Here is a 24,471-nt window from a genome sequence, read left to right on the forward strand (position 1 = left end):
TCTATCGCCAAGCTGCCTTTAATGCACCAGATCCTGTTTGAACTAGGAAGTTGAGCAGGACCAGGCTTGGTCAGTACCTGGATGGGGGCCCGTCTGGGAACACCAGGTGCGGTAGGCTTAGTATTGCCACTGTCGCTTATACGGCAGCATACTGGATCATACGTTATCTGGTTCCATTAGACCAGACATTCTCTTCAATTAAGTCCAGGATGAAATAAAGACCTTTGAGTCGGTCATTTCCTTTCTTTCAGATGCTTCCCTTCAAGTATTTAGCAGGAAGCTAAGATTTCAGGCTTACCATAGTGGCACACGTTTTGGTTAAGATTACTTTTTAATTCCTTTCAAGATTTCGAGTTTGAGAGTTTGAGATTTTATTCTAATCTGGTAGTGGTTCCAGGGAACCTTCAGTACTATTTTAGATCTTTAAAATCTAATCAAATTCCTGTGTGCCGTCCTTCAGGGTGGAAACTATTGGTTCCAATTTTATTTTGATCCAGGAGGGTCATTTTTATGAAGGCGGATTTATCCAACGTGTGCTTGCATTTTCACATTCTCAGGCAAGCATTCCCAATTGTGGCTTGGTCCTTTGACTTTGCCACAGCTCCCGGAATTTTCTAATAGGAGTCTGGTTTTGATGTTGGCGGTGCTCGGTTATAGGCCATCGCTGGCGCGCTCTTTCTGAAGACAACGCAATCTTTCAAGCAAGATTTCATATGGAAATGTTGTTAGCCTTTCTGTGATATTGACCAGGATGGTAAATTTGGTAAATCAGGAAATTTAAAAACCTTTTTGCTCTAGTCTATTTCTTCAGTCTTCTCCTCTGCCATTAGTGGCTCAGTGCATGGAGGTATCGGGCTGATGGTAGTGGCATGGGACATCATCCCGTTTACTTGGTTTCTTCTCAGACGTTAGCAGGTCATCATGCTCAGGCTTTGGAACGGAGATTATATGAATTTGTCTCCTTGGAGAGCAGGAGACAAGGGTTTTCTTAAGGGTGGATGTCCCTGGATCATTATTTCCAGGGAACCTGCTTTCGCAGACCATCTTGGCTGTCTGTGATAACAAACACCAACCTTCTAGAATGGGGAACAGTCTATGGTCCCATAAAGGCTCAGGGAATTTGGACTCAGAGGCCTCTAGTTATCAAGCCGTCAACCTCAAATACGCTGGAATTCTGCAGTGTATTTGTGGCGAGGCTGATTCGCCTTAGTTATCAAAGGCTAGAGACCGGCAAAAGTAGAATTTTGTGACGTAAACTTCGATCCGCCGGACTCAGTCCGACACAGATCGATTCTTCCGTCACTCCAGATGTTCCGCACACAAGTGCGGCACAATCTGACTACTTTTGCTAGTTATCAAAAAACTAGCAGGTACGCTCAGCACTTTTACGGCCCAGCGTACCTGGTTTTCAATTTGCCGCCCTGGAGGCGGCGGATCCCATAGGAATCAATGGGAGTCTGACCATAGCGAAAGTACAAGTTCGTTGCTGCCAGACATCCCATTGATTTCTATGGGAGCTGTCTACACCTAACACCCTAACATGTACCCAGAGTCTAAACACCCCTAATCTGCCCCCCCTACACCGCCGCAACTAAATAGTTATTCCCACCTAAACCGCCGCTCCCGGAGCCCACCGCAAGCTACTCTATACATATTAACCCCGAAACCGCCGCTCCCTGACCCCGCCGCAACTATAATAAATGTATTGACCCCTAAACCGCCGCTCCCGGACACCGCCGCAACCTACATTATACCTAGTAACCCCTATCCTGCCCCCCCTATACCGCCGCCCTCTATAATAAAGTTATTAACCCCTATCCTGCTGATCCCGCACCTCGCCGCAACTAAATAAATAGTTTAACCCCTAAACCGCCGCAACCTATATTAAATTTATTAACCCCTAATCTGCCCCCCCCTACACCGTCCCCACCTATAATAAATTTATTAACCCCTATCCTGCCCCCCACTACACCGCCGCCACTGTAAGAAATTTATTAACCCCTAAACCTAAGTCTAACACTAATCCTAACACCCCCCTAACTTAAATATTAATTAAATAAATCTAAATAATAATTCTATTAACTAAATTAATCCTATTTAAAACTAAATACTTACCTTTAAAATAAACCCTAATATAGCTACAGTATAAATAATAATTATATTGTAGCTATCTTAGGATTTATTTTTATTTTATAGGTAACAAGGTACAATAGCTATTAAATAGTTATTAACTATTTAATAGCTACCTAGCTAAAATAAAGAGAAATTTACCTGTAAAATAAAAACTAACCTAAGTTACAATTACACCTAACACTACACTATACTTTAATAAATTATTCCTATTTAAACTAAATACTTACCTGTAAAATAAACCCTAAGATAGATACAATGTAATTAATAATTACTTTGTAGCCATTTTAGGATTTATATTTATTTTACAGGTAACTTTGTATTTATTTTAGCTAGTTAGAATAGTTATTAAATAGTTTATTAACTATTTAATAACTACCTAGCTAAAAGAAATACAAAATTACCTGTAAAATAAATCCTAACCTAAGTTACAATTAAACCTAACACTACACTATCATTAAATAAATTAAATACAAATAACTACAATTAAATACAATTACATAAACTAACTAAAGTACAAAAAATAAAAAAAGCTAAGTTACAAAAAATAAAAAAATAGGTTACAAACATTTAAAAAAAATATTACAACAATTTTAAGCTAATTACACCTAATCTAAGCCCCCTAATAAAATAACAAAGCCCCCCAAAATAAAAAAATTCCCTACCCTATTCTACATTAAAAAAGTTCAAAGCTCTTTTACCTTACCAGCCCTTAAAAGGGCCTTTTGTGGGGCATGCCCCAAAGAAAACTGCTCTTTTGCCTGTAAAAGAAAAATACAACCCCCCCCAACATTAAAACCCACCACCCACATACCCCTAATCTAACCCAAACCCCCCTTAAAATAACCTAACACTAATCCCCTGAAGATCATCCTACCTTGAGTCGTCTTCACTCAGCCAAGCCACCGATGGAACTGAAGAGGAGATCCGGAGCGGCAGAAGTGATCCTCCAAGGGGCGCTGAAGAAATCTTCCATCCGATGAAGTGATCCTCCAGGCGGCGCTGAAGAAGTCTTCCATCCGGGCGATGTCATCTTCCAAGCGGGGTCTTCAATCTTCATCCCGCCGACGCGGAACATCCTTCTTTCCCGACGGACTACCGACGAATGAAGGCTCCTTTAAGGGACGTCATCCAAGATGGCGTCCCTTCAATTCCGATTGGCTGATAGGATTCTATCAGCCAATCCGGAATTAAGGTAGGAAAAATCTGATTGGCTGATTGAATCAGCCAATCAGATTGAAGTTCAATCCGATTGGCTGATCCAATCAGATTGAGCTCGCATTCTATTGGCTGATCCGATCAGCCAATAGAATGCGAGCTCAATCTGATTGGCTGATTCAATCAGCCAATCAGATTTTTCCTACCTTAATTCCGATTGGCTGATAGAATCCTATCAGCCAATCGGAATTGAAGGGACGCCATCTTGGATGACGTCTCTTAAAGGAGCCTTCATTCGTCGGTAGTCCGTCGGGAAAGAAGGATGTTCTGCGTCGGCGGTATGAAGATTGAAGACCCCGCTTGGAAGATGACATCGCCCGGATGGAAGACTTCTTCAGCGCCGCCTGGCGGATCACTTCATCACATGGAAGATTTCTTCAGCGCCCCTTGGAGGATCACTTCTGCCGCTCCGGATCTCCTCTTCAGTTCCATCGGTGGCTCGGCTGAGTGAAGACGACTCAAGGTAGGATGATCTTCAGGGGATTAGTGTTAGGTTATTTTAAGGGGGGTTTGGGTTAGATTAGGGGTATGTGGGTGGTGGGTTTTAATGTTGGGGGGGTTGTATTTTTATTTTACAGGCAAAAGAGCAGTTTTCTTTGGGGCATGCCCCACAAAAGGCACTTTTAAGGGCTGGTAAGGTAAAAGAGCTTTGAACTTTTTTAATGTAGAATAGGGTAGGGAATTTTTTTATTTTGGGGGGCTTTGTTATTTTATTAGGGGGCTTAGATTAGGTGTAATTAGCTTAAAATTGTTGTAATATTTTTTAAATGTTTGTAACCTATTTTTTTATTTTTTGTAACTTAGCTTTTTTTATTTTTTGTACTTTAGTTAGTTTATGTGATTGTATTTAATTGTAGTTATTTGTATTTAATTTATTTAATTTATTTAATGATAATTGTAACTTAGGTTAGGATTTATTTTACAGGTAATTTTGTATTTCTTTTAGCTAGGTAGTTATTAAATAGTTAATAACTATTTAATAACTATTCTCACTAGCTAAAATAAATACAAAGTTACCTGTAAAATAAATATAAAACCTAAAATAGCTACAATGTAATTATTAATTATATTGTAGCTATCTTAGGGTTTATTTTACAGGTAAGTATTTAGTTTTAAATAGGAATAATTTATTTAATTGTAGTGTAGTGTTAGGTGTAATTGTAACTTAGGTTAGTTTTTATTTTACAGGTAAATGTCTCTTTATTTTAGCTAGGTAGCTATTAAATAGTTAATAAATATTTAATAGCTATTGTACCTAGTTAAAATAAATTGAGTTACCTGTAAAATAAAATAAATCCTAAGATAGCTACAATATAATTATTATTTATATTGTAGCTATATTAGGGTTTATTTTATAGGTAAGTATTTAGTTTTAAATAGGATTAATTTAGTTGATAATAGAAATATTATTTAGATTTATTTAATTAATATTTAAGTTAGGGGGGTGTTAGGGTTAGTGTTAGACTTAGGTTTAGGGGTTAATAAATTTCTTACAGTGGCGGCGGTGTAGTGGGGGGCAGGATAGGGGTTAATAAATGTATTATAGGTGGCGACGGTGTAGGGGGGGCAGATTAGGGGTTAATAAATTTAATATAGGTTGCGGCAGGGTCCGGGAGCGGCGGTTTAGGGGTTAAACTATTTATTTAGTTGCGGCGAGGTGCGGGATCAGCAGGATAGGGGTTAATAACTTTATTATAGAGGGCGACGGTATAGGGGGGGCAGGATAGGGGTTACTAGGTATAATGTAGGTTGCGGCGGTGTCCGGGAGCGGCGGTTTAGGGGTTACTAACTTTATTTAGTTGCGGGGGGCTCCGGGGGCGCCGGTATAGGGGGTAGAACAGTGTAGTTTAGTGTGGGTGCTTAGTGACAGGCTAGCAAGAAAGCTGTAAAAAAGCCGAAGAGCAGCGAGATCGGATGAGTGATAACTCTCACAGTCCGCTGCTCATCGCCGGGTAGTTGGTGCGCGGCTTTTTGACAGCTTTTTTGATAACTTAGGCAAATTTTTTAAGGTCTGCGGCGGCGAAGGTAGGCGAGCTTAGGCGGGCGTATTGGGCCGGCGAAGGCAGGAAAGTTGACACGTTGATAACTACCCCCCAGTGTCTGGTTTTCCTATAATCATTCTGGAGCTGAGAGCGATCTTCAATACTATTCTGGCCTGGCCCCAGTTATTCTCAGTCCAGTTTATCTAGTCCCAGTGGGACACATGTCTTCAGTTCATCAGGGAGGAACGAGGAGTTCCTTAGTGATAACAGAGGTATCCAAGATAATTCAGTGGGCAGAGGCCCATTTTTTATGTCTATTGTCGATCCACATCCCAGGGGTGTACTCTGGGAGGCGGACTTCATGATCAGGCAGACCTTTCAGCCGGGAGAGTGGGTTCTCCATCCGGAAGTGTTTTCCAGCTTGATTCTCAAAGGAGGTCAGCTAGAATTGTATCTCATGGCATATCGGCAGAAAGCCAATTTTCCAAGGTACGGGTCGAAGTCCAGGGACCCTCAGGTGGTACTGTTAGACGCCCTGGTGGTAACTTGGATTTTCAATCTAGCTTACCTATTTCCCCAGTTTGCGAATTTGTCAGTGATCCTCATTGCACCGGCTTGGACTTGCAGGATTCGGTATACGGATCTGGTGGACATATCATCTCTGCCACTGTGGAGACTTCCATTGAGGAAGGACCTTCTAATTCAAGGGCCCTTCCTTCACCCAAATCTAGTTTCTCTGAAACTGACTGCCTGGGGATTAAACGCTTAATTCTGTCCAAGCGGGGTTTTTTTCTGTCTCGGTCTTACAGACCGTGATTCAGGCTTGTGAGCCTGTAACTTGAAGACTTTATCATGGAATATGGTGTAATATCTTTATTGGTGTGAATGCAAGCGCTAATCATGGAGTAGAGTTAGGATTCTTAAAATTTTGTATTTTCTCCAAAGAGGTATGGAGAAGGTTTATCGATGAGTTTCCTAATGGGTCAACTCTCGGCCTTATCTATTTTGTTACTCAAACGTCTGGCGGATGTCCCAGATGTACAATTCTTTTGTCAGGCCTTGGTCAGTATCAGGCCTGTGCTTAAACCAGTTACTCCTTCATGGAGTCTTAATTTAGTTCTTGAGATTTCTTCAAGGGGCTCCATTTGGGCCTATGCTTTCCTTATTATCTTGGAAAGTTTTGTTTCTTGTTGTGCTTTCTTCCACTCAGAGACTGTCAGAGCTCTCGACATTTCAGTTCGAGTCTCCTTTCCTTATGTTTTATCAGATAAGGTAGTTTTTGTACTAACTTTGGATTTCTTCCTAAGAGTAGTTTCTGATCGGAACATTAATCAGGAGATGGTTGTTCCTCCTTTGTGTCCTAATCCTTTTTCTGTTCAATTTGGATGTGGTGTGTTTAACACTTTATCCTACTGGCGACTAAGGACTTTCGTCAGTCTTCTTCTTTGTTTGTGGTTTTCTCGGGAAAACTTAAGGAACAGAAAGCTAAGGCTACTTCTCTTTCTTTTTGACTGAAGAGTACCATACGTTTTACATATGAGACTACTGGACAACAGTCTCCGGAAAGAATAACGATTCATTCTACGAGAGATGTTGCTTCCCCATGGACATTCAAAGATGAGGATTCTGTGGCACAGATTTGCAAGGCTGCAAAATTGGTCTTCTCTTTACTCTTTTTCTAAGTTCTTCTAATTTGATACTTTTATTGCTGCTGATTCCGCTTTTGGGAGAAAGGTTCTTCAAGCAGTGGTGCCTTCTGTTTAGGTTACCTGTCTTGTCCCTCCCGTATCACCTGTGTACTCTAGCTTGGGTATTGAATCCCATTAGAAATTAAGATGTTCCGTGGACTCATCGTGTCATAAAAAGAAAAGAAAATTTATGCTTACCTGATAAATTTTATTGCTTTTTTGACACGATGAGTCCACGGCCCGCCCTGTTCTTATAAGACAGGTTGTGAGTTATTGTAAACTTCAGACACCTCTGCACCTTGGCTTTTCCTTACTCTTCCTAACTTCGGTCGAATGACTGGAGTGGGAGGGAAGGGAGGAGCTATATATAGCAGCTCTGCTGTGGTGCTTTTTGCCGCCTCCTGCTGACCAGGAGGTGAATATCCCATTAGTAATAAAGATGTTCCGTGGACTCTTCGTGTCAAAAAAGAAATAAATTTATCAGGTAAGCATAAATTTTCTTTTTGCTTTATGTCCAGTTAGTATAAACCAAATTACCACAAAATGTAATTTATTTTACAAAATATTCTAAAGTCTCACAAGTGTATTTAGCTATTTAGTATAATAAACTTTTCAGTTCTAATTCGCATATGGCCGATAATTTTGGTTTTGCTATAATCTTTTTACTTGTTTGATAACAATTGAAATAGAGATCTCTCTCTTGCTCTTTCTGTTGGTTATTTCCCAGACTCCACACAGAAGAGAGATGATTCGATGGGGTCAGATTTGTCCGTAAATAGATCCGGCAACACGGAGGTGATGATCATGAAGGAAGATGGGGGGGTACTTGTGGTGGGGTTATAATGTGATAGTCTTGGACTGGTTGTAAAAGAAGACCACGGGTATACTTGTGGAGGGAAAATTGAAAGGGGAACAATAATCTCCTTATTGGTCTTTGTAATACGTCCTTCTTCTCCCCATAGGGTGCACTGGTACCTCCCTCAACAGCTCCTAGTTCCTCCCGGGAGGGTGGCGAGCAGGATGAATGGGAACCAGAGGTGGGGGCTGAATTTAGCCTTTTTTATGATAGCTTTTCAGTTGAGGAGCAAGGAGACAGTGATAGCAAGGTAAGGCTGCACATTTTGTAGAGAGCATCTGAACGATGTTTTACACAATTCATTTATCTGGATGCAGGAGGAAGAGGAGGAAGAAGAGGAGGGTTCTGGAAACCAGTCTGAGAGGGTAAGTGCAGTTATTCAATGGACATGTGTTGTGAATGACTTGAGCATATTGTAAGAGACAGAACACAAGCAGGGTACATAACAAGAAAGAGCGATGCAGGGCGTACAAGAGTATAGAGTTAAACAAGGCAGGGCATATGAGAGGATTGACTTGTGCAAAGCAGGGCACATTAGAGGAAAGGGATGAAGAAGGGTACAGGAGAGGATTGGCTTATGCAAAGAAGGGCACACAAGATGATAGGGTCACGGAAGGGCACATGAAAGGATTTTCTTTAAGGTTAGGCACACAAGGGAATAGGGTTGTGCAAAGCAAGACACTCAAGGAAATTGAGTCTATTAAGGCAAGGAACACATGAATTGGGTAATATGAAGCAGGGCACATGGGAGAGTAGGGTCATACGAGGCAGGGCACACAAATGTTTAGGGTCATACGAGGCAGGGCAAACAAGCGGGTAGGGTCATACGAGGCGAGGCACAGGAGATGGTAGGGTCATATGCGGCAGGGTGCACAAAAGGGTAGGGTCATACGCGGCAGGGCACACAAGGGAAGGGTCATACGCAGCAGGGCACACGAGGGTAGGGTCATAAGAGGCACAGAGATTGTAGGGCTATACAAGGCAGGACACACAAGAACTTAGGCGTCATACAAGGTAGGGCATATAAGAGGGTTGGGTCATACGCGTCAGGGCGCACACAAGGGTAGGGTCATATGCGGCAGGGCACACAAGCGTAGGGTCATACGTTGCAGGGCACACAAGAGGGTAGGGTCATACAAGGCAGGGTACACAAGATGGTAGAGTCATGCAAGGCAGGGCACAGGGAAGGTAGGGTCATACGAGGCAGGACACACAAGAAGTTAGGTGTCATACAAGAGGGTTGGGTCATACGAGGCAGGATACACAAGAGAATAGGATTATACAGTGCGAGGCAGAAAAGATAGTGTCATCCAGGCACACGAGGGGATAGTTATGTCATCCAGGCCATATAAGGGAGGTCACTTAAAACTGGGGAGTGATGTTACAGTATGGCACAGAGCAGTGAGATTTAAAGGTCACAAATCATCCTCTTATGGTCCAGAGCTCCAGTAGCATGAAGAAGAAGACTAAGAAAAAGTGGAAGATGGACAAAGCCTGGCTGAAACCGACCAGAAAACGAAAGCGGAGGGACCGAGAGAAACCTGGGACTGGTGAGAGGGGAACATACTGGGGTTTGTCAGAGAGATGTGAAGACTAAGTGATGGAGGAGAAGAAATGGCGCTAGACAGAAAGGATAATAACAAGGTCCAGACAGGAGGCCAAGAGTTTCAGGTTATTTGTAGGGCTCTGTAGTGAGCTGCTGGGGCTAAGAGGGTAGAGACCAGAGTAGGACTAAAAGGTACATAATAATGCAGTGACTGGATCTTGTTCGTTCTTTATAGCATTTCCAACTCACTGTGAGGAGGCAAAACGCATAAGTTGTCAAAAATAGGTACCAGCACATTCAGTGACAGTTTTATCATTATACAATAAAATATTTTATTTAATTCAAATCGTAATATGGGGACTCCCAACAGATTTAAAAATCTAAGTTGTTTTTGTACTCCAGGAACATACTATTCATAGGAGAAGATAGATACAATATTTGAAGGATATATATATGCTAAATTATGCAATTGATTTATGCTTTGGATAGGTTAAAGGGACAGTGTCCTGTAAACTTTGTTTCCTCTTAATGTGTTTTCAATTACTTTAGTATAAAATGTATGGGAAATTGTTCCTGTATATTTTTGTATATGAAAAAATAACTGTTTTGCTAACTGAAACCACAACCCAATACAATGGGCTGATCTTGTAGGAAGAGCAGACCTCATCTTATCTGTCAAATTATTTACACAAAGTCCTCCTTATATTCTTTATTATGGTTTACTCAAACAACAATTGTTAGAGAGAACTATGGAAAATAAACATTTTAGTTCCACTCTGTCACAGCCCCCCACTGGGAGCATTATTTGATATAAACCTTGTTTGTTTGTTTTAACCAGAACTTAAAGGGACAGTCTACTTGAAAAATTGTATTGTTTAAAAAGATAATCCCTTTAGTACCCAGTTTTGCACAACTAACACTGTTTTATAATAATACACTTTTTACCTCTATAATTACTTTGTATCTAAGCCTCTGCAGACTGCCCCCTTATTTCAGTTCTTTTGACAGACTTGCATTTTAGCCGATCAGTGCTGACTCATAAATAAATCAAAGGGAGTGAGCACAATGTTATCTATATGGGACACATGAACTAGCTCTGTCAAAAAAAATGTCAACAGCTTAGAAATCAGTTTGAGCCTACCTAGGTTTAGCTTTCCACAAAGAATACCAAATGAACAAAGCAAATTTGATGATAAAAGTAAATTGGAAAGTTGTCTCCTGCTATTTGAATCTGAATCATGAAAGTTTTAATTTTGACTAGATTGTCCCTTTTAAGTTCAGAAATGTTCAGTATTATTAAGGATACAAAAGGCAACATCTGCTATTTCAAATAACGAAATAAATGTAATGGAGCTATTTGAAAACAATTTAATACACTCAAGTAGGTAAAATAGATCATTGGGAACACATTGAAGAGGAGAAAATATTTAATACAATAACACACTGTCCCTTTAAAGGAATATTAAACCGTAAATACATGCTATACATAAGAAGTTATTCAGAGCAAAGATTACACTTAGAGTAACATGTAGCTGTATTTTTATGATATTAGTCATTTAGATATTGATAATTGCAAAAGTTTAGATTCTATAAAGTAATGGGCGCTGCCATGTCTGACATTTTCTACTTATTTCTGTCTTCTGTGGAGATCAACTAGGGAAAGATCTATAAACCAGACAATAACGTAGAGTTTGTGTAAACAAGGCTGGGTGGAAAGTGGAAACCCACAAATCCTTGCGTATATAGTCTATTTTATTGCCGGTTTTATATCTGTTCCTAATTGTTTTCTGCAGGACAGTAAGATAATGGTAAAACTTAAGTTTAGACATGGCGGCATCCATTACTTTCTAAAAAGTAAGAAAGTATATTACAAAGTTTTTAAACTACAGTACATATAATTAAAGATTTTATATTCCAATCTCATACTTTTTAATATCCCTTCAAAGTGATGGTGAATCCTAGCATTTCAAAAACACTAGGATTCACCATCACTTCAAATAAATAGGACTTTAAAGTTATCGCGTAAAAAAAAAAAAGTGTGCTAAACTTTTTCTGTGCCGCGATCCTCCTCACTAAACTCAGCGACTCCGGCCACCCACAGTACATTCTTCTTTTTTTTCATGAGGTGATGTTTCCATCTCTAAACCAATAGCCGCTCTAGCCGTATGGCACTGTTGTGTATGATAGCAACAGCTATTGGTTTAGAGCTGGAAAGGTCACCTTATTAAAGAGCGATGTGCCGTGGACAGCCAGAGCTGCTGAGCGTAGCAAGGAATTCACAGCATTTTTTTTTAAAAAAAAGTGAGCACTGAAAGTTCTATTTATTTATAGCGATGGTAAATCCTAGCTTTTTTTAAAACGCTAAGATTTACCATCACTTTAAGAAATATTTATAAATTATAGAAAATGTTATAATAATGCTACTATTACACTCCTGCCACCTTGATGCTTCATAATGGCACCCAGGTAATCAATACTAGATAGATATTTACATTTATTAGAAGCAAGGAAAGTGTTTTCTATGTGAGTATATGTAGAGCAAAAAGAGTTAGATGTGGCTCCAGGGACATTTTATGCTCTGGGGTAGGAGAGCCATTGCATTTGCCTAGGGAGCTAGGAGACCACTGTGGTCGTAAAGCTGGGGATAGAGTGGCTACAGATTTCCTTAGGAAAAAAATAGTTTAGTTGTGACGTCCTACAATAGGGTGCAGAAAAAGGCAAAATGTGCATAAGCAGAACAGCTGGATAATAGGAGATACCCAGCAGTAGGACGTATGAATAGGTAGTGCTTAGGAGATACCCAGCGGTAGGATATATAAATAGGGAGTTTATAGGAGATACTCAGCAGTAGGACGTATGAATAGGTAGTGCTTAGGAGATGCCCAGCGGTAGGATATATAAATAGGGAGTTTATAGGAGATACTCAGCAGTAGGACGTATGAATAGGTAGTGCTTAGGAGATGCCCAGCGGTAGGATATATAAATAGGGAGTTTATAGGAGATACTCAGCAGTAGGACGTATGAATAGGTAGTGCTTAGGAGATGCCCAGCGGTAGGATATATGAATAGGGAGTTTATAGGAGATACTCAGCAGTAGGACGTATGAATAGGTAGTGCTTATGAGATACCCAGCGGTAGGATATATGAATAGGGAGTTTATAGGAGATACTCAGCAGTAGGACGTATGAATAGGTAGTGCTTATGAGATACCCAGCGGTAGGATATATAAATAGGGAGTTTATAGGAGATACTCAGCAGTAGGACGTATGAATAGGTAGTGCTTAGGAGATGCCCAGCGGTAGGATATATAAATAGGGAGTTTATAGGAGATACTCAGCAGTAGGACGTATGAATAGGTAGTGCTTATGAGATACCCAGTGGTAGGATATATGAATAGGGAGTTTATAGGAGATACTCAGCAATAGGATGTATGAATAGGTAGTGCTTATGAGATACCCAGCGGTAGGATATATGAATAGGGAGTTTATAGGAGATACTCAGCAGTAGGATGTATGAATAGGTAGTGCTTATGAGATACCCAGTGGTAGGATATATGAATAGGGAGTTTATAGGAGATACTCAGCAATAGGATGTATGAATAGGTAGTGCTTATGAGATACCCAGCGGTAGGATATATGAATAGGGAGTTTATAGGAGATACTCAGCAGTAGGACGTATGAATAGGTAGTGCTTATGAGATACCCAGCGGTAGGATATATGAATAGGGAGTTTATAGGAGATACTCAGCAATAGGATGTATGAATAGGTAGTGCTTATGAGATACCCAGCGGTAGGATATATGAATAGGGAGTTTATAGGAGATATCCAGCAGTAGGACATAGGAAAAGGGAGTTTTTATTAGAAAGAAGAGCAGAGAATTTGGTGTAGGACTGTTGGGAAAGTGAGAACCAGAAGGGAAAATGACTGTAGGGGTCAGTATATGAGAAGAGGCAACTATTGGTGTGTTATTCACAGATCTGCCCTCGTCCTTTCTTTTGTTGCCTTCACCTACTTTAGGTGTCAATTCTGTTGGGGGGTCACACAGTGAGTACACAGAGGTGCCACTGGGAGCTCTGGACCTACCCAGCGAGGGGGCGCTGTCTCCCAACCACACGGGTAAATCCCCTACAAACATATTATTAGCTCTACTCTTCCACTTTACCAGACCAAACTTTTTACTAGCACCTACAACACCATATATTTGATTGTCGTTTTGCACTTTCAGCACCTCCGCTATGCCAGGACCAGCTTCTGTAACTTCCCAGCATTTGTGTAGCACTTGTCAGAGGCATCTCTTCTGACTTGTATCTATGCCAGAGTCCTCTTCCCTAAATTCCCAACATCTTTACCAAGCAAAGCCAGCACTTCCTGCATGCATACCAGAGCTCACTACTCCTGCTAGTGTCAGTGCCAGAGCCAGCGTTTCTGGCTTTGCAATACCTTTACCAGGCTCCTCTCCTGCCTCTAGCGCTCATGACAACATAGCTTGCCCATATCCATGCCAGATCCAATTTCTGATTTGAAGCATTTATGTTTACTCATTCCTCTCATCGCCCTAAAAACCCATGCAGTCAATAGCTTGTCTTGCTTGTGCCCATACCAGAATAATATTCCCCCCCCCCTCTCTTTTGGCATCTAATCCGAACAAAGATTTAATCTACCTGTCCCTGCCCCAAACAATCACCCGGTGCTATTTCCTGGTTACCCGGCCAAAGTAACATCTCTCCTTTCCCAACACCCATGTCTGACACCTATGTCCCATATCATCTTTGCCAGAGTTCTCTTTTTCTCTCAGCTCTAAAATACTCTAGAAACAGTTTCTCTGCAGCTGCTATAACCTTACTGAAGTCAGCTCCCCAACCCAATTCTAGTGCAAAAGACCTCCGCTCTCTCTCACCCCATATCAGTCTGAAATCAGTATAACTTGCATATCAGTTGGCTCAGATGTGACTAAGCCAGCTACTTCTTCCCACCTCTCTTGCAACTGAGCATGTCAGAACCAGAATCTTTTGAACCCTTTTGGAACATAGCATGATCCTCTTCCTTATCCTTCAGTCATGCCTGTTATCCCTTCCGCTTATATCCTACTCTTGTCCATGCTTGATCTGGTACCTAATAGAACCCCCCTATTCAAAGGCATGCTTAAGCTTGCTGTTTGTACCCCTTGCATGCTCCCCACCACTTTCAAATTAATAGTTCAAATGGATTTGTTCATTTCCTTCCTCAGGCATCTGTAATGAATCCAGCTCTATGGATACTGAACGATTTGAGGAGCTTCCTCTTTGCAGCTGCCGCATGGAAGCTCCAAGTGTGGGGAGAGTGTGCGAACAGGCAAACAACAAATGTATGGCCACGGAGAGCATAGATGGGGAGGTAAGAGAGGATAAGGTCAGGTTTAATTGTTGGCAAAGTATTTAGTCACTTTCTGCATGGTGGAGAAGATGAGAGGGGGCTGGATTTGTGTTCTATAGGTAATGTGCGGTCACAAAGAGCATGATTATCTAAAGCTCTCCGCTCTGGCGAGATGATCTAAGCTGCGTTTAACAAAACATTTTGTGACATACGACATTAAAGCAGTAAAGATAGTCATAGCCTAAATACAGCCTGGTTCTAAAACACCATTCCAAAAGGAAGAGGCGGATTGTGTATAAGTGAAGCTGTAATTGTAGAAAGGAACTATAACTAAATACATCCATGTTGTGATTCCTCCCCAGGGGCGTTCAGCCCCTTTGCGTAAACGTCATGGCCCGGGGGGAAACAACGATTAGTTGATTGCAGATGAGTCATCTGTCAATTGCTAAATATGGCGACCAGAGGTTTAGCTCTTATCCGTATAGCGTTTCATGTGAAATATCGCTGAAGATAAGTATATGCTAAAAATTTCATGAATGACAGTCTCATTCATTTTTTAACTTCTATCGTTTGACTTTAGCTAATGGCGTTAACTTTACATTCACTTTAAACCATTTAAAAAATACTGATGAGACAAGCAATTATTTCAGTTAAAGTGATTCACTGGAGCTAAAACCTAGTATTTGCTGTGGGGGAAAGGTTGGGGAGGAGGGATAGAGTATAATTTCCATCCTATTTTTAAAAAAAAAAAAATTGTGGGCAGCACTGTATAAGAAACTGGCTGGGTCTACTTACTGGCTAAAGCAACTAAATTATTCCTAATCCTACTTTAATTGAGGGAACAACTCTTGTTTGTCTTTTCAAATTTGGTAAAGATGTCTCCTATGAATCGCTTAAACTTTTAAACGTATTTGACTAAATGTAGATATTATTTGTATTATTGTAAAATAAAGATTTAAAAAATGTTTTTAACCTCTACATGTCTCCTTTTCATTAATGTAACTAGCTAAGTGGATGCATCGCTCATATTATTAAACGAGAGACGATGCGCCCATCCAGTAGAGTCCCCCTCATGGTCCTTTGTGAAAATCACCGTGCCCGTATGGTTAAACATCACTGCTGCCCAGGCTGTGGCTACTTCTGTACAAGTGTGAGTACTTTCTCCAACATCTCCACTTAGATGTCTTCTATTTCATTAAAGGGACATTCTAGTGTAAAATAATTGCTTTTATTTGTTAGAGCTAATGACCCTGCAATGCTGTATGTTTAAAGGGACAGTCTATTCCAGAATTTTTATGGTTTAAAAAGATAGATAATCCCTTTATTACCCATTCTCCAGTTTTGTATAACCAACACAGTTATATTTATATACTTTTAACCTCTGTTAATACCTTGTATCTAAGCATCTTCTGACTGCCCCCTTATTTCAGTTCTTTTGACAGACTTGCATTTTAGCCAATCAGTGTTGACTCCTCAACCTCCACAGGAGTGAGCACAATGTTGTCTATATGGTACACACGAGCTAGCACTGTAAAAAAGAAAAAACCTGTCCAAAGGCACTGAGATAAGAGGCGGCCTTCATGGGCTTAGAAATTAGCATATGAGCCTACCTAGGTTTAGCTTTCAACATAGAATATCAAGAGAACAAAGCAAATTTGATGGGAAGTTGTTTAAGATTGCATGCCCTATCCGATTCATGAAAGTTTAATTTTGACTAGACTGTCCCTTTAACCCCAGCAAAGGAGTACAGCTTGGGAGTCACAGGCCACTGCTTGTCTCTAGCAGATACATTAGGTAAGCCAATCAGCAGCAGTAGTTGCACAGCCCAGATGCTGATTAGCTCAGTGGCTTTATCTCTGCGGCTCCCAACATGCTTTAACTATGTATTTAACTCTTTGTGGTGTGGGGGGGCGTTAAACACAAGGCATTGAAGCGTCCCTAGTGCTAAAATTATAGTAATAATGAATTAGAACATTTTATTTTTGCACAATAATGTCCCTGTATTGCAGCATGCAACTACCTCTGGGGTGGGACCTTCAGTAATACATTGCATTTATATAGCTCTTCTCTGATAATTTAATTCAGCATGCTGCACCTTTGGGATGGGGTCCTCTCTCCATACAGCTCTTTTCTATAAAACTGATGGTTGTGCAACTACCTCTGGCGTGAGACACTGAATAATACATTGTATTTGTTCAACTCCTCCATATTACTCTGATAAGCTTGCAGCTCCTCTGGGGCGGTTCTTCTGTACAACATTGCATTTATATAGCTCATCTCTATTAGACAGATACAATGCGTTGCCACTTCTGGGATGGGATCCTCATTAATACAGAGTCCACGGATTTCATCCTTACTTATGGAATATCGCCTCCTGGTCAGCAGGAGGAGGCAAAGAGCACCACAGCAGAGCTGTATATATAGCTCCTCCCTTCCCTCCCACTCCAGTCATTCTCTTTGCCTGTGTTAGTGATAGGAAGAGGTAAAGTGAGGTGTTAGTTTAGATTCTTCAATCAAGAGTTTATTGTTTTTAAATGGTACCAGTGTGTGCTTTTTTCTCAGGGCTAGAGCCACAGGCTTTTAGGCAATGGACTGGGGAGACTTTCATCTTTCTGCGACTCCCATATTGTTTGCTGCCCTGCTGATGGTCTTAGCAGATATATCTAAGACCCTGTTTGTCCCCACAGATTTGCTGGAGGTGAGGAAAAGAACATCTTCATTGTGTGGGACAGCCTCATACTGCATTCAGTATTAAGGTATGTACAGTCATTTGCTTCTGGGGAGACTGTAGTATCTCAGAACAGACTGGCACTTATTCCCTATACCGGGAAGGGGTAATCAGTTTGCAATGGGTAAGATTGTGTGTATGGGTATCCCCTCTTTATTAGGTGAAGTTCAGCAGGTGCTATCAGGGCCCTAATAAAGGTTTAACCCGGTGGATGTGTCTTAGATTGTGGGCTTGACGCTGGGAGATTGTGGCAGCTAAGTGTCCTAACTTTAACGTTTAATGAACTAATGGTTGGACAGGAGAGTGTGTGTTGAGGGGGCACTCTTAACTTGTTGATTGCATGGTTTCCAACATTTTTATTCCCATGCGGTTCTTCTTTGCCGGGGACTTAATTCCGCCCATGATGGGCGGGGCTTAGCGTTTTGCACGCTTAGACGCGCACTTGCTATCCGGATCCAGACTGTTGAGAAAGGTTCTTCAGGGCTCCGGTGTGGCCTAAGACAGCTTGTGTTTGCAATATCACAAGCGGTCTTAGGAGCGCCGTTCACGGAGGTCTATTCAGTGACCCCTAAGGCTTTTGTACATTTGATTGTACAGAATACAGGAATTCCTTCTAAAAGGCGTTTGGTGCTCCCCTGTTATTGCAGGTTTATTGTGGAGCAGTAAAGAACTATACGGCTTAAGTGTTTGTTTTTAATCACATTTAAAATGACCAATATTGCTATTGCTGTTTTTTTTGTCATGGCTGACCTTCAGGAAAGTACATGTTCTATGTGTTTAGATGCCAATGTGGAGCCCCCTATTCCTTTTTGTCCCACATGTACTGAGAGGGCTTTACAGTTTAAAGAACAAATTTTCTTTAATGCAAGTATATCTAAGGATGTTTCTCAGCCTGATGAGACTCAGGGTATGCCGCACCTTTCTCCCCAAGCGTCACAACCTTTAACGCCCGTTCAGGCGACGCCATGTTCTTCAACTGCGTCCACTTCATTCACTCTGCAGGATATGGCTGCAGTTATGTCATCCACTCTTACAGAAGTTTTATCTAAGTTGCCAGTTTTACAAGGCAAACGCAGTAGGACAGAGGCCCACGTGGTCCCTGCGACTTCTGATGCTGCTTTGGCTATCTCCGATGTACCCTCCCAGGGCTCTGAATTGGGGGGTAGGGAGGCCCTGTCTGAGGAGGAACTGTCTGACTCAGGAAGTGCATTGCCCCAGACAGATTCGAAAGTCATGTCCTTCAGATTTAAGCTTGAACACCTCCGTCTTTTGCTGCTAGAGGTTTTGGTGACTCTGGACGACTGTGGTCCCACCAGAGAAATTGAGTAAGATGGACAGATACTTAGAGGTCCCTTCTTATTCAGATGTTTTTCCGGTTCCTAAGAGAATTTCGGAAATTATTGCAAGGGAATGGGAAGGACCGGGTATCCCGTTCTCCCCTTCCCCTATTTTTAAGAAAATGTACCGTATAGCTGACAACGTGCAGGATTCTTGGCAGTCGGTCCCTAAGGTGGAGGGAGCTATCTCTACCCTGGCGAAGCATATGACTATTCCTATCGAGGACAGTTGTGCTTTCAAAGACCCCATGGATAAGAAGTTGGAGGATTTTCTCCAAAAACTCTGTTCATCAAGGGTTTTTATTGCAACCGGCGGCCTGCATTGTAACAGTCACGACTGCGGCTGCTTTTTGGTTTGACGCTCTAGAAGAGTCTTTTAGAACTTAGACCTCTTTAGAGGAAATACAGGACAGAATTAAGGCCCTTAAGCTGGATAATTCTTTTATTACGAATGCTTCCTTTCAGATCACCAAATTAGAGACCAAGAGTTCAGGATTCTCCGTCTTAGCATGAATAGCCTTATGGTTAAAATCTTGGTCTGCGGATGTGTCCTCTAAATCCAAGCTTTTGTCTATTCCTTTCAAGGGAAAGACCCTATTCGGGCCTGACTTAAATGAAATTATTTCTGACATTACGGGAGGTAAGGGTCATCTCCTCCCTCAAGACAGAACATCTAAGCAAAGGGTAATTTCAAAGGAGTCCCCTCTTCCGCTAAACAGGGAATTATTCACAAGCCAAGGCCGCCTGGAGACCCAACCAGGCTTGGAACAAGGGGAAACAACCCAAGAAGCCCGCTGCTGCTACCAAGATAGCATGAAGGGGCGGCCCCCGATCCGGGACAGGATCTCATAGGGGGCAGACTTTCTCTCTTTGTCCAGGCTTGGATAAGAGACGTTCAGGATCCTTGGACGCTAGAAATCGTGTCTCAAGGGTATCAGTTGGAGTTCAAAAATTCTTTCCCAAGGGGAAGGTTTCTTCTTTCACGATTATCTGTAGACCAGATAAAAAGAGAGGCGTTCTGGGGCGTGGCCTAACCGCAGCCATGATCAGCAGCAACTTTGTGAAGCTCCTCAAATGAATATATCAACGCATTATTTATCTCCTACCAAACTTAGAATCTAGTTGTGTAAATTCATAATCCAGCACAGGAGAAAGCACAGAGCTGCATAATATATTTATATTACCGTTTCTATCTGCTAGATTCACGCTACACTGATTGGGACTTTGGGCCGCGACACCATCTCCCCCCTCGGATATACACATTTTAAGAGCCAAACTGGAAGCCTTGGGACATCTGATAGATCATAGATTTACAGATCTCCATGCTACATGTAGGGAAGCCATGAGCCCACGGGGCTCGCTATTGGAGATTTCTGGAGATCTTGAGGCAGCAGCAAGCACAGTACGGAACTTACAGTCTGACCGGGAGTACAGGTACTCTGTGATCCGAAGCACAGAGCAGTCTACACTAACGCCACGTGGGGTGTGCGGCTCAAGATGTGTGCCATCACCCTCTGATCCGCTGGAGTGGGATGCGGCCGATCCCCTCGGCGGTAAAGAGGGGTTTGCGATCATCCAGGTAGCAAGGTTGTGGGATTGCGCTGGGAACTTACCTTCAGGGGTAGATCCGGCTTACGACATGCAGCAGAGCAGGCGTAGAAGGAAGTTATCTGTCAGAGACCTATCCCAGACCCAATTCTCTTCTTTACCAGAAGTACTGCTCCGGATTGACAGCCATATTGCTGGGCCCACATCTTGCACAGATTTTTTGGTCCCGCATTCCCCCAGAGAAGCTTTGGACACTTATAATGGAGATCGCTGGAGTAACTGTCGAGTCGGGATCGGATAGCGCTGTGTATCCTAAGCTGCTGATGTAATAAAGCTCATTGTTGCCTTGCTTAATTTACATCCCTTTTTGAAGTTTAATGTGTCAATACCGGGTCTTACAAATATGGAGAGTTAATGTGTTAGTAGTCTATGCCTTGTTTTTTTTTTCCCTTTTTGTTTCTTTTCAGCAGCGGTTAGAGTGTTTTACTGTTTATTAAGTATGCCTCCTCTCTAGAAGAATAATGAATACCCTTATCCGTTCTACATTTCAGTTTAGCAGCAATGCTTTTGGCCATTCCAGAATAACGATGTTTCCTATTATAATAGCCTCTCATGTCCTATGACAGGAGGATTCTAGGCTCTCTTCCTGTTGAATACCAGGGACCAGAAATCACTGTAAAGTAAGGACATATATTAGGGACATTTCACTAATCTCATGGATATGTATAAATTGTGTACCCTATCATATAGCCTGATACTTATAATTATTTCAGGTACACTTATGCTGCTCTGGATACTCTAGCTGAATTATTGCTAATCAAGAAATTGGATTGGGGTGTTTAGGCACAGGGCTTGAAAGCCGGAATACTATATCAGTCACATTTGGGGAAAACATTATCTCATGTGTCAGTATGCTTTGAGGAAACTTAGATCATTCATTTTTACTTTGTTCTAATTGGAATAAGTTTGTTTCCTAGGACCCACCACCAAATATTAGGTTTTTATATATGTATTTAGACACTTCGTGAAATTCCCGGTGCTAGTCATGCTCTGTTGTAGCTCCTCCCTTCATTAACTAAAAACATATGATTCTGAACGTTGTATATCCACATGTGGTACTTTCAAATGAGTATAAGATTCTTTGTGTTAGGAAATGTATCTCTCATCGTAAATTGTACGTCAACATGCTAAGTTACTCTATAGCACATATCATTCTAATAGGTAGTAAACAGAGATAATGAGAAACCTCTATGCAATTAATATATCTATTCGAAAAAGAAAAATCGAGGTATCATTACCACACATGGTATTCATATTTTTAGGTAATGGTATAACTTAGAGATGACATGTATGCTCTATTGCTAGCTCCCATGATCTAATATACATATTTCATATCTGTTTCTAATTTCTATGTTAGTATTTGTTATATCTCTTTTGGAATGTAGTATTTTTGTGAAGACATATGTGATGTTGTACTGTTGCCTATGAATGACTAAATTCCTCAATAAAACCCTTTTGATTTAAAAAAAAAAAAAGAGAGGCGTTCTTACGTTGTGTTAAAGACCTCTCCGCTATGGGAGTAATTTGTCCCGTTCCAATACAAGAACAGGGGCAGGGGTTTTACTCAAATCTTTTTGTGGTTCCCAAAAAAAAGAGGGAACGTTCCGACACATTTTTAGATCTCAAGAGTCTAAACAAGTTTCTCAGAGTTCCATCCTTCAAGATGGAGACTATTCGGACAATTCTTCCATTGATCCAGGAGGGTCAATATATGACTACCGTGGACTTAAAGGATGCATATCTTCATGTTCCTATCCACAGAGATCATCACCAGTTCCTGAAGTTTGCCTTTCTGGACATTTTCAGTTCGTGGCCCTTCCTTTCGGGCTGGCCACGGCACCCAGAGTTTTCACAAAGGTCCTAGGGTCCCTGCTAGTGGTTCTCAGGCCGCGGGGCATTGCAGTGGCGCCTTATCTGGACGATATTCTGATCCAGGCGTCGTCTTATCAGCTGACAAAGTCTCATAACGACTTCCGTTCTAAGGACTCACGGGTGGAAGGTGAATCTAGAAAAGAGTTCACTAATTCCACAGACGAGGGTTCCTTTCCTGGGAACTCTAATCGACTCTCCATGAAAATCTTTTTGACGGAAGTCAGAAAGTTAAAAATTCTGAATACATGCCGATCCCTTCAGTCCAATCCTCGGCCATCAGTGGCGCTCAGTGCATGGAGGTAATTGGATTGATGGTGGCGGCAATGGACATCATTCCGTTTGCTCGTTTTCATCTCAGACCTCTACAACTGAGCATGCTCAGACAATAGAATGGAGATTATGCAAATTTGTCTCCTCAAATAGATCTGGATCAGGAAACGAGGGACTATCTTCTTTGGTGGTTGTCACCGGATCATCTGTCCCAAGGGACGTGCTTCCGCAGATCCTCATGGGTGATAGTGACAACGGACGCCAGTCTAATAGGATGGGGTGCAGTCTGGAATTCCCTGAAGGCTCAGGGTGTGAGGACTCGGTCGGAGTCTCTGCTTCCCATCAATATTCTGGAGTTGAGAGCAATATTCATTGCGCTTCAGGCTTGGCCTCAGTTGGCTTCGGCCAGATTTATCAGATTCCAATCGGACAACATCACGACCAATCATCAAGGAGGAACAAGGAGTTCCTTAGCGATGACGGAAGTATCCAAGATAATTCAGTGGGCGTAAACTCTCTTATCTGTCAGCAATTTACATCCCAGGAGTGGACAACTGGGAAGCGGCTTTTTTGAGCAGACAGACGTTTCATCCGGGGGAATGGGAACTCCACCCGGAGATCTTTGCCAGCGTGATTCTCAGATGGGGCAGGCCGGAGCTGGATCTTATGGCGTCTTGTCAGAATGCCAAGCTTCCGAGATACGGATCCAGATCCAGGGATCCTCAGGCCGAACTGATAGATGCCTTGGCAGTGCCTTGGTCGTTCAACCTAGCTTATGTGTTTCCGCCGTTTGCTCTCCTTCCCCGGGTGATTGCTCGAGTAAAACAGCAGAGGGCTTCGGTTATCCTCATCGCTCCTGCGTGGCCTCGCCGGACTTGGTATGCCGATCTGGTGGACATGTCCTCTTTGCCACCGTGGAAGTTTCCGCAGGACCTTCTCATTCAGGGACCCTTCCATCATCCGAATCTAACTTCTCTGCAACTGACTGCTTAGAGATTGATCGCTTGATTTTATCTAAGCGAGGGTTCTCTGATTCGGTCATTGATACCTTGATTCAGGCACGTAAGCCTGTTACTAGAAAGATTTACCCTAAGATATGGCGTAAATATCTTTATTGGTGCAAATCCAAGGGCTACTCATGGAGTAAGATTAGTATTCCTAGGATTTTATCTTTTCTCCAAGAAGGATTGGAGAAAGGGTTGTCAGCAAGTTCCTTAAAGGGACAGATTTCTGCTCTATCTATTTTGCTTCACAAACGTCTGGCAGATGTTCCGGATGTTCAGTCTTTTTGTCAGGCTCTGACTAGAATCAGGCCTGTGTTTAGACCAATTGCTCCTCCTTGGAGTTAGAATTTAGTTCTTAATGTTCTTCAAGGGGTTCCGTTTGAACCTATGCATTCCATAGATATTAAGTTATGTTGGAAAGTTTTGTTTTTGGTTGTTATTTCTTCTGCTCGCAGAGTTTCTGAGCTTTCGGCATTACAATGTGATTCTCCTTACCTTATTTTTCATTCCGATAAGGTAGTGTTACGTACCATACCTGGTTTTCTTCCTAAGGTTGTTTCCAACAAAAATATTAATCAGGAAATTATTGTTCCTTCGTTGTGTCCTAATCCTTCTTCTAAGAAGGAGCGTCTGTTACATAATTTGGACGTAGTCCGTGCTCTGAAGTTTTACTTGCAGGCAACTAAGGAATTTCGTCAATCATCTTCATTATTTGTTGTCTTTTCTGGAAAAGGTAGGGGTCAGAAAGCTACGGCTACCTCTTTCCTTTTGGCTGAAGAGTATCATCCGCTTTGCATATGAGACTGCTGGACAGCAGCCTCCTGAACGAATTACGGCTCATTCCACTAGGGCTGTGGCTTCCTCATGGGCATTTAAAAAT

General features: G+C 41.8%; 1 protein-coding gene across 2 annotated transcripts in view; it reads left to right on the forward strand.

Annotated features, from left to right (window-relative positions):
• Positions 1-24,471, forward strand: part of EHMT2 (euchromatic histone lysine methyltransferase 2) — a 135,154-nt gene that overhangs the window by 26,543 nt on the left and 84,140 nt on the right. The window contains exons 6-12 of one of the 2 annotated variants that reach the window (XM_053721981.1): positions 7,746-7,813; positions 7,981-8,124; positions 8,192-8,239; positions 9,316-9,424; positions 13,438-13,536; positions 14,648-14,793; positions 15,779-15,922. In XM_053721981.1, coding sequence (XP_053577956.1) covers positions 7,746-7,813; positions 7,981-8,124; positions 8,192-8,239; positions 9,316-9,424; positions 13,438-13,536; positions 14,648-14,793; positions 15,779-15,922 — 758 coding nt within the window. The remainder of the gene's footprint in view (positions 1-7,745; positions 7,814-7,980; positions 8,125-8,191; positions 8,240-9,315; positions 9,425-13,437; positions 13,537-14,647; positions 14,794-15,778; positions 15,923-24,471) is intronic. The other variant, XM_053721982.1, reaches the window with a different exon arrangement.

This window comes from Bombina bombina, chromosome 7 (genome assembly GCF_027579735.1).
Source record: "Bombina bombina isolate aBomBom1 chromosome 7, aBomBom1.pri, whole genome shotgun sequence".
Lineage (NCBI taxonomy): Eukaryota > Metazoa > Chordata > Amphibia > Anura > Bombinatoridae > Bombina > Bombina bombina.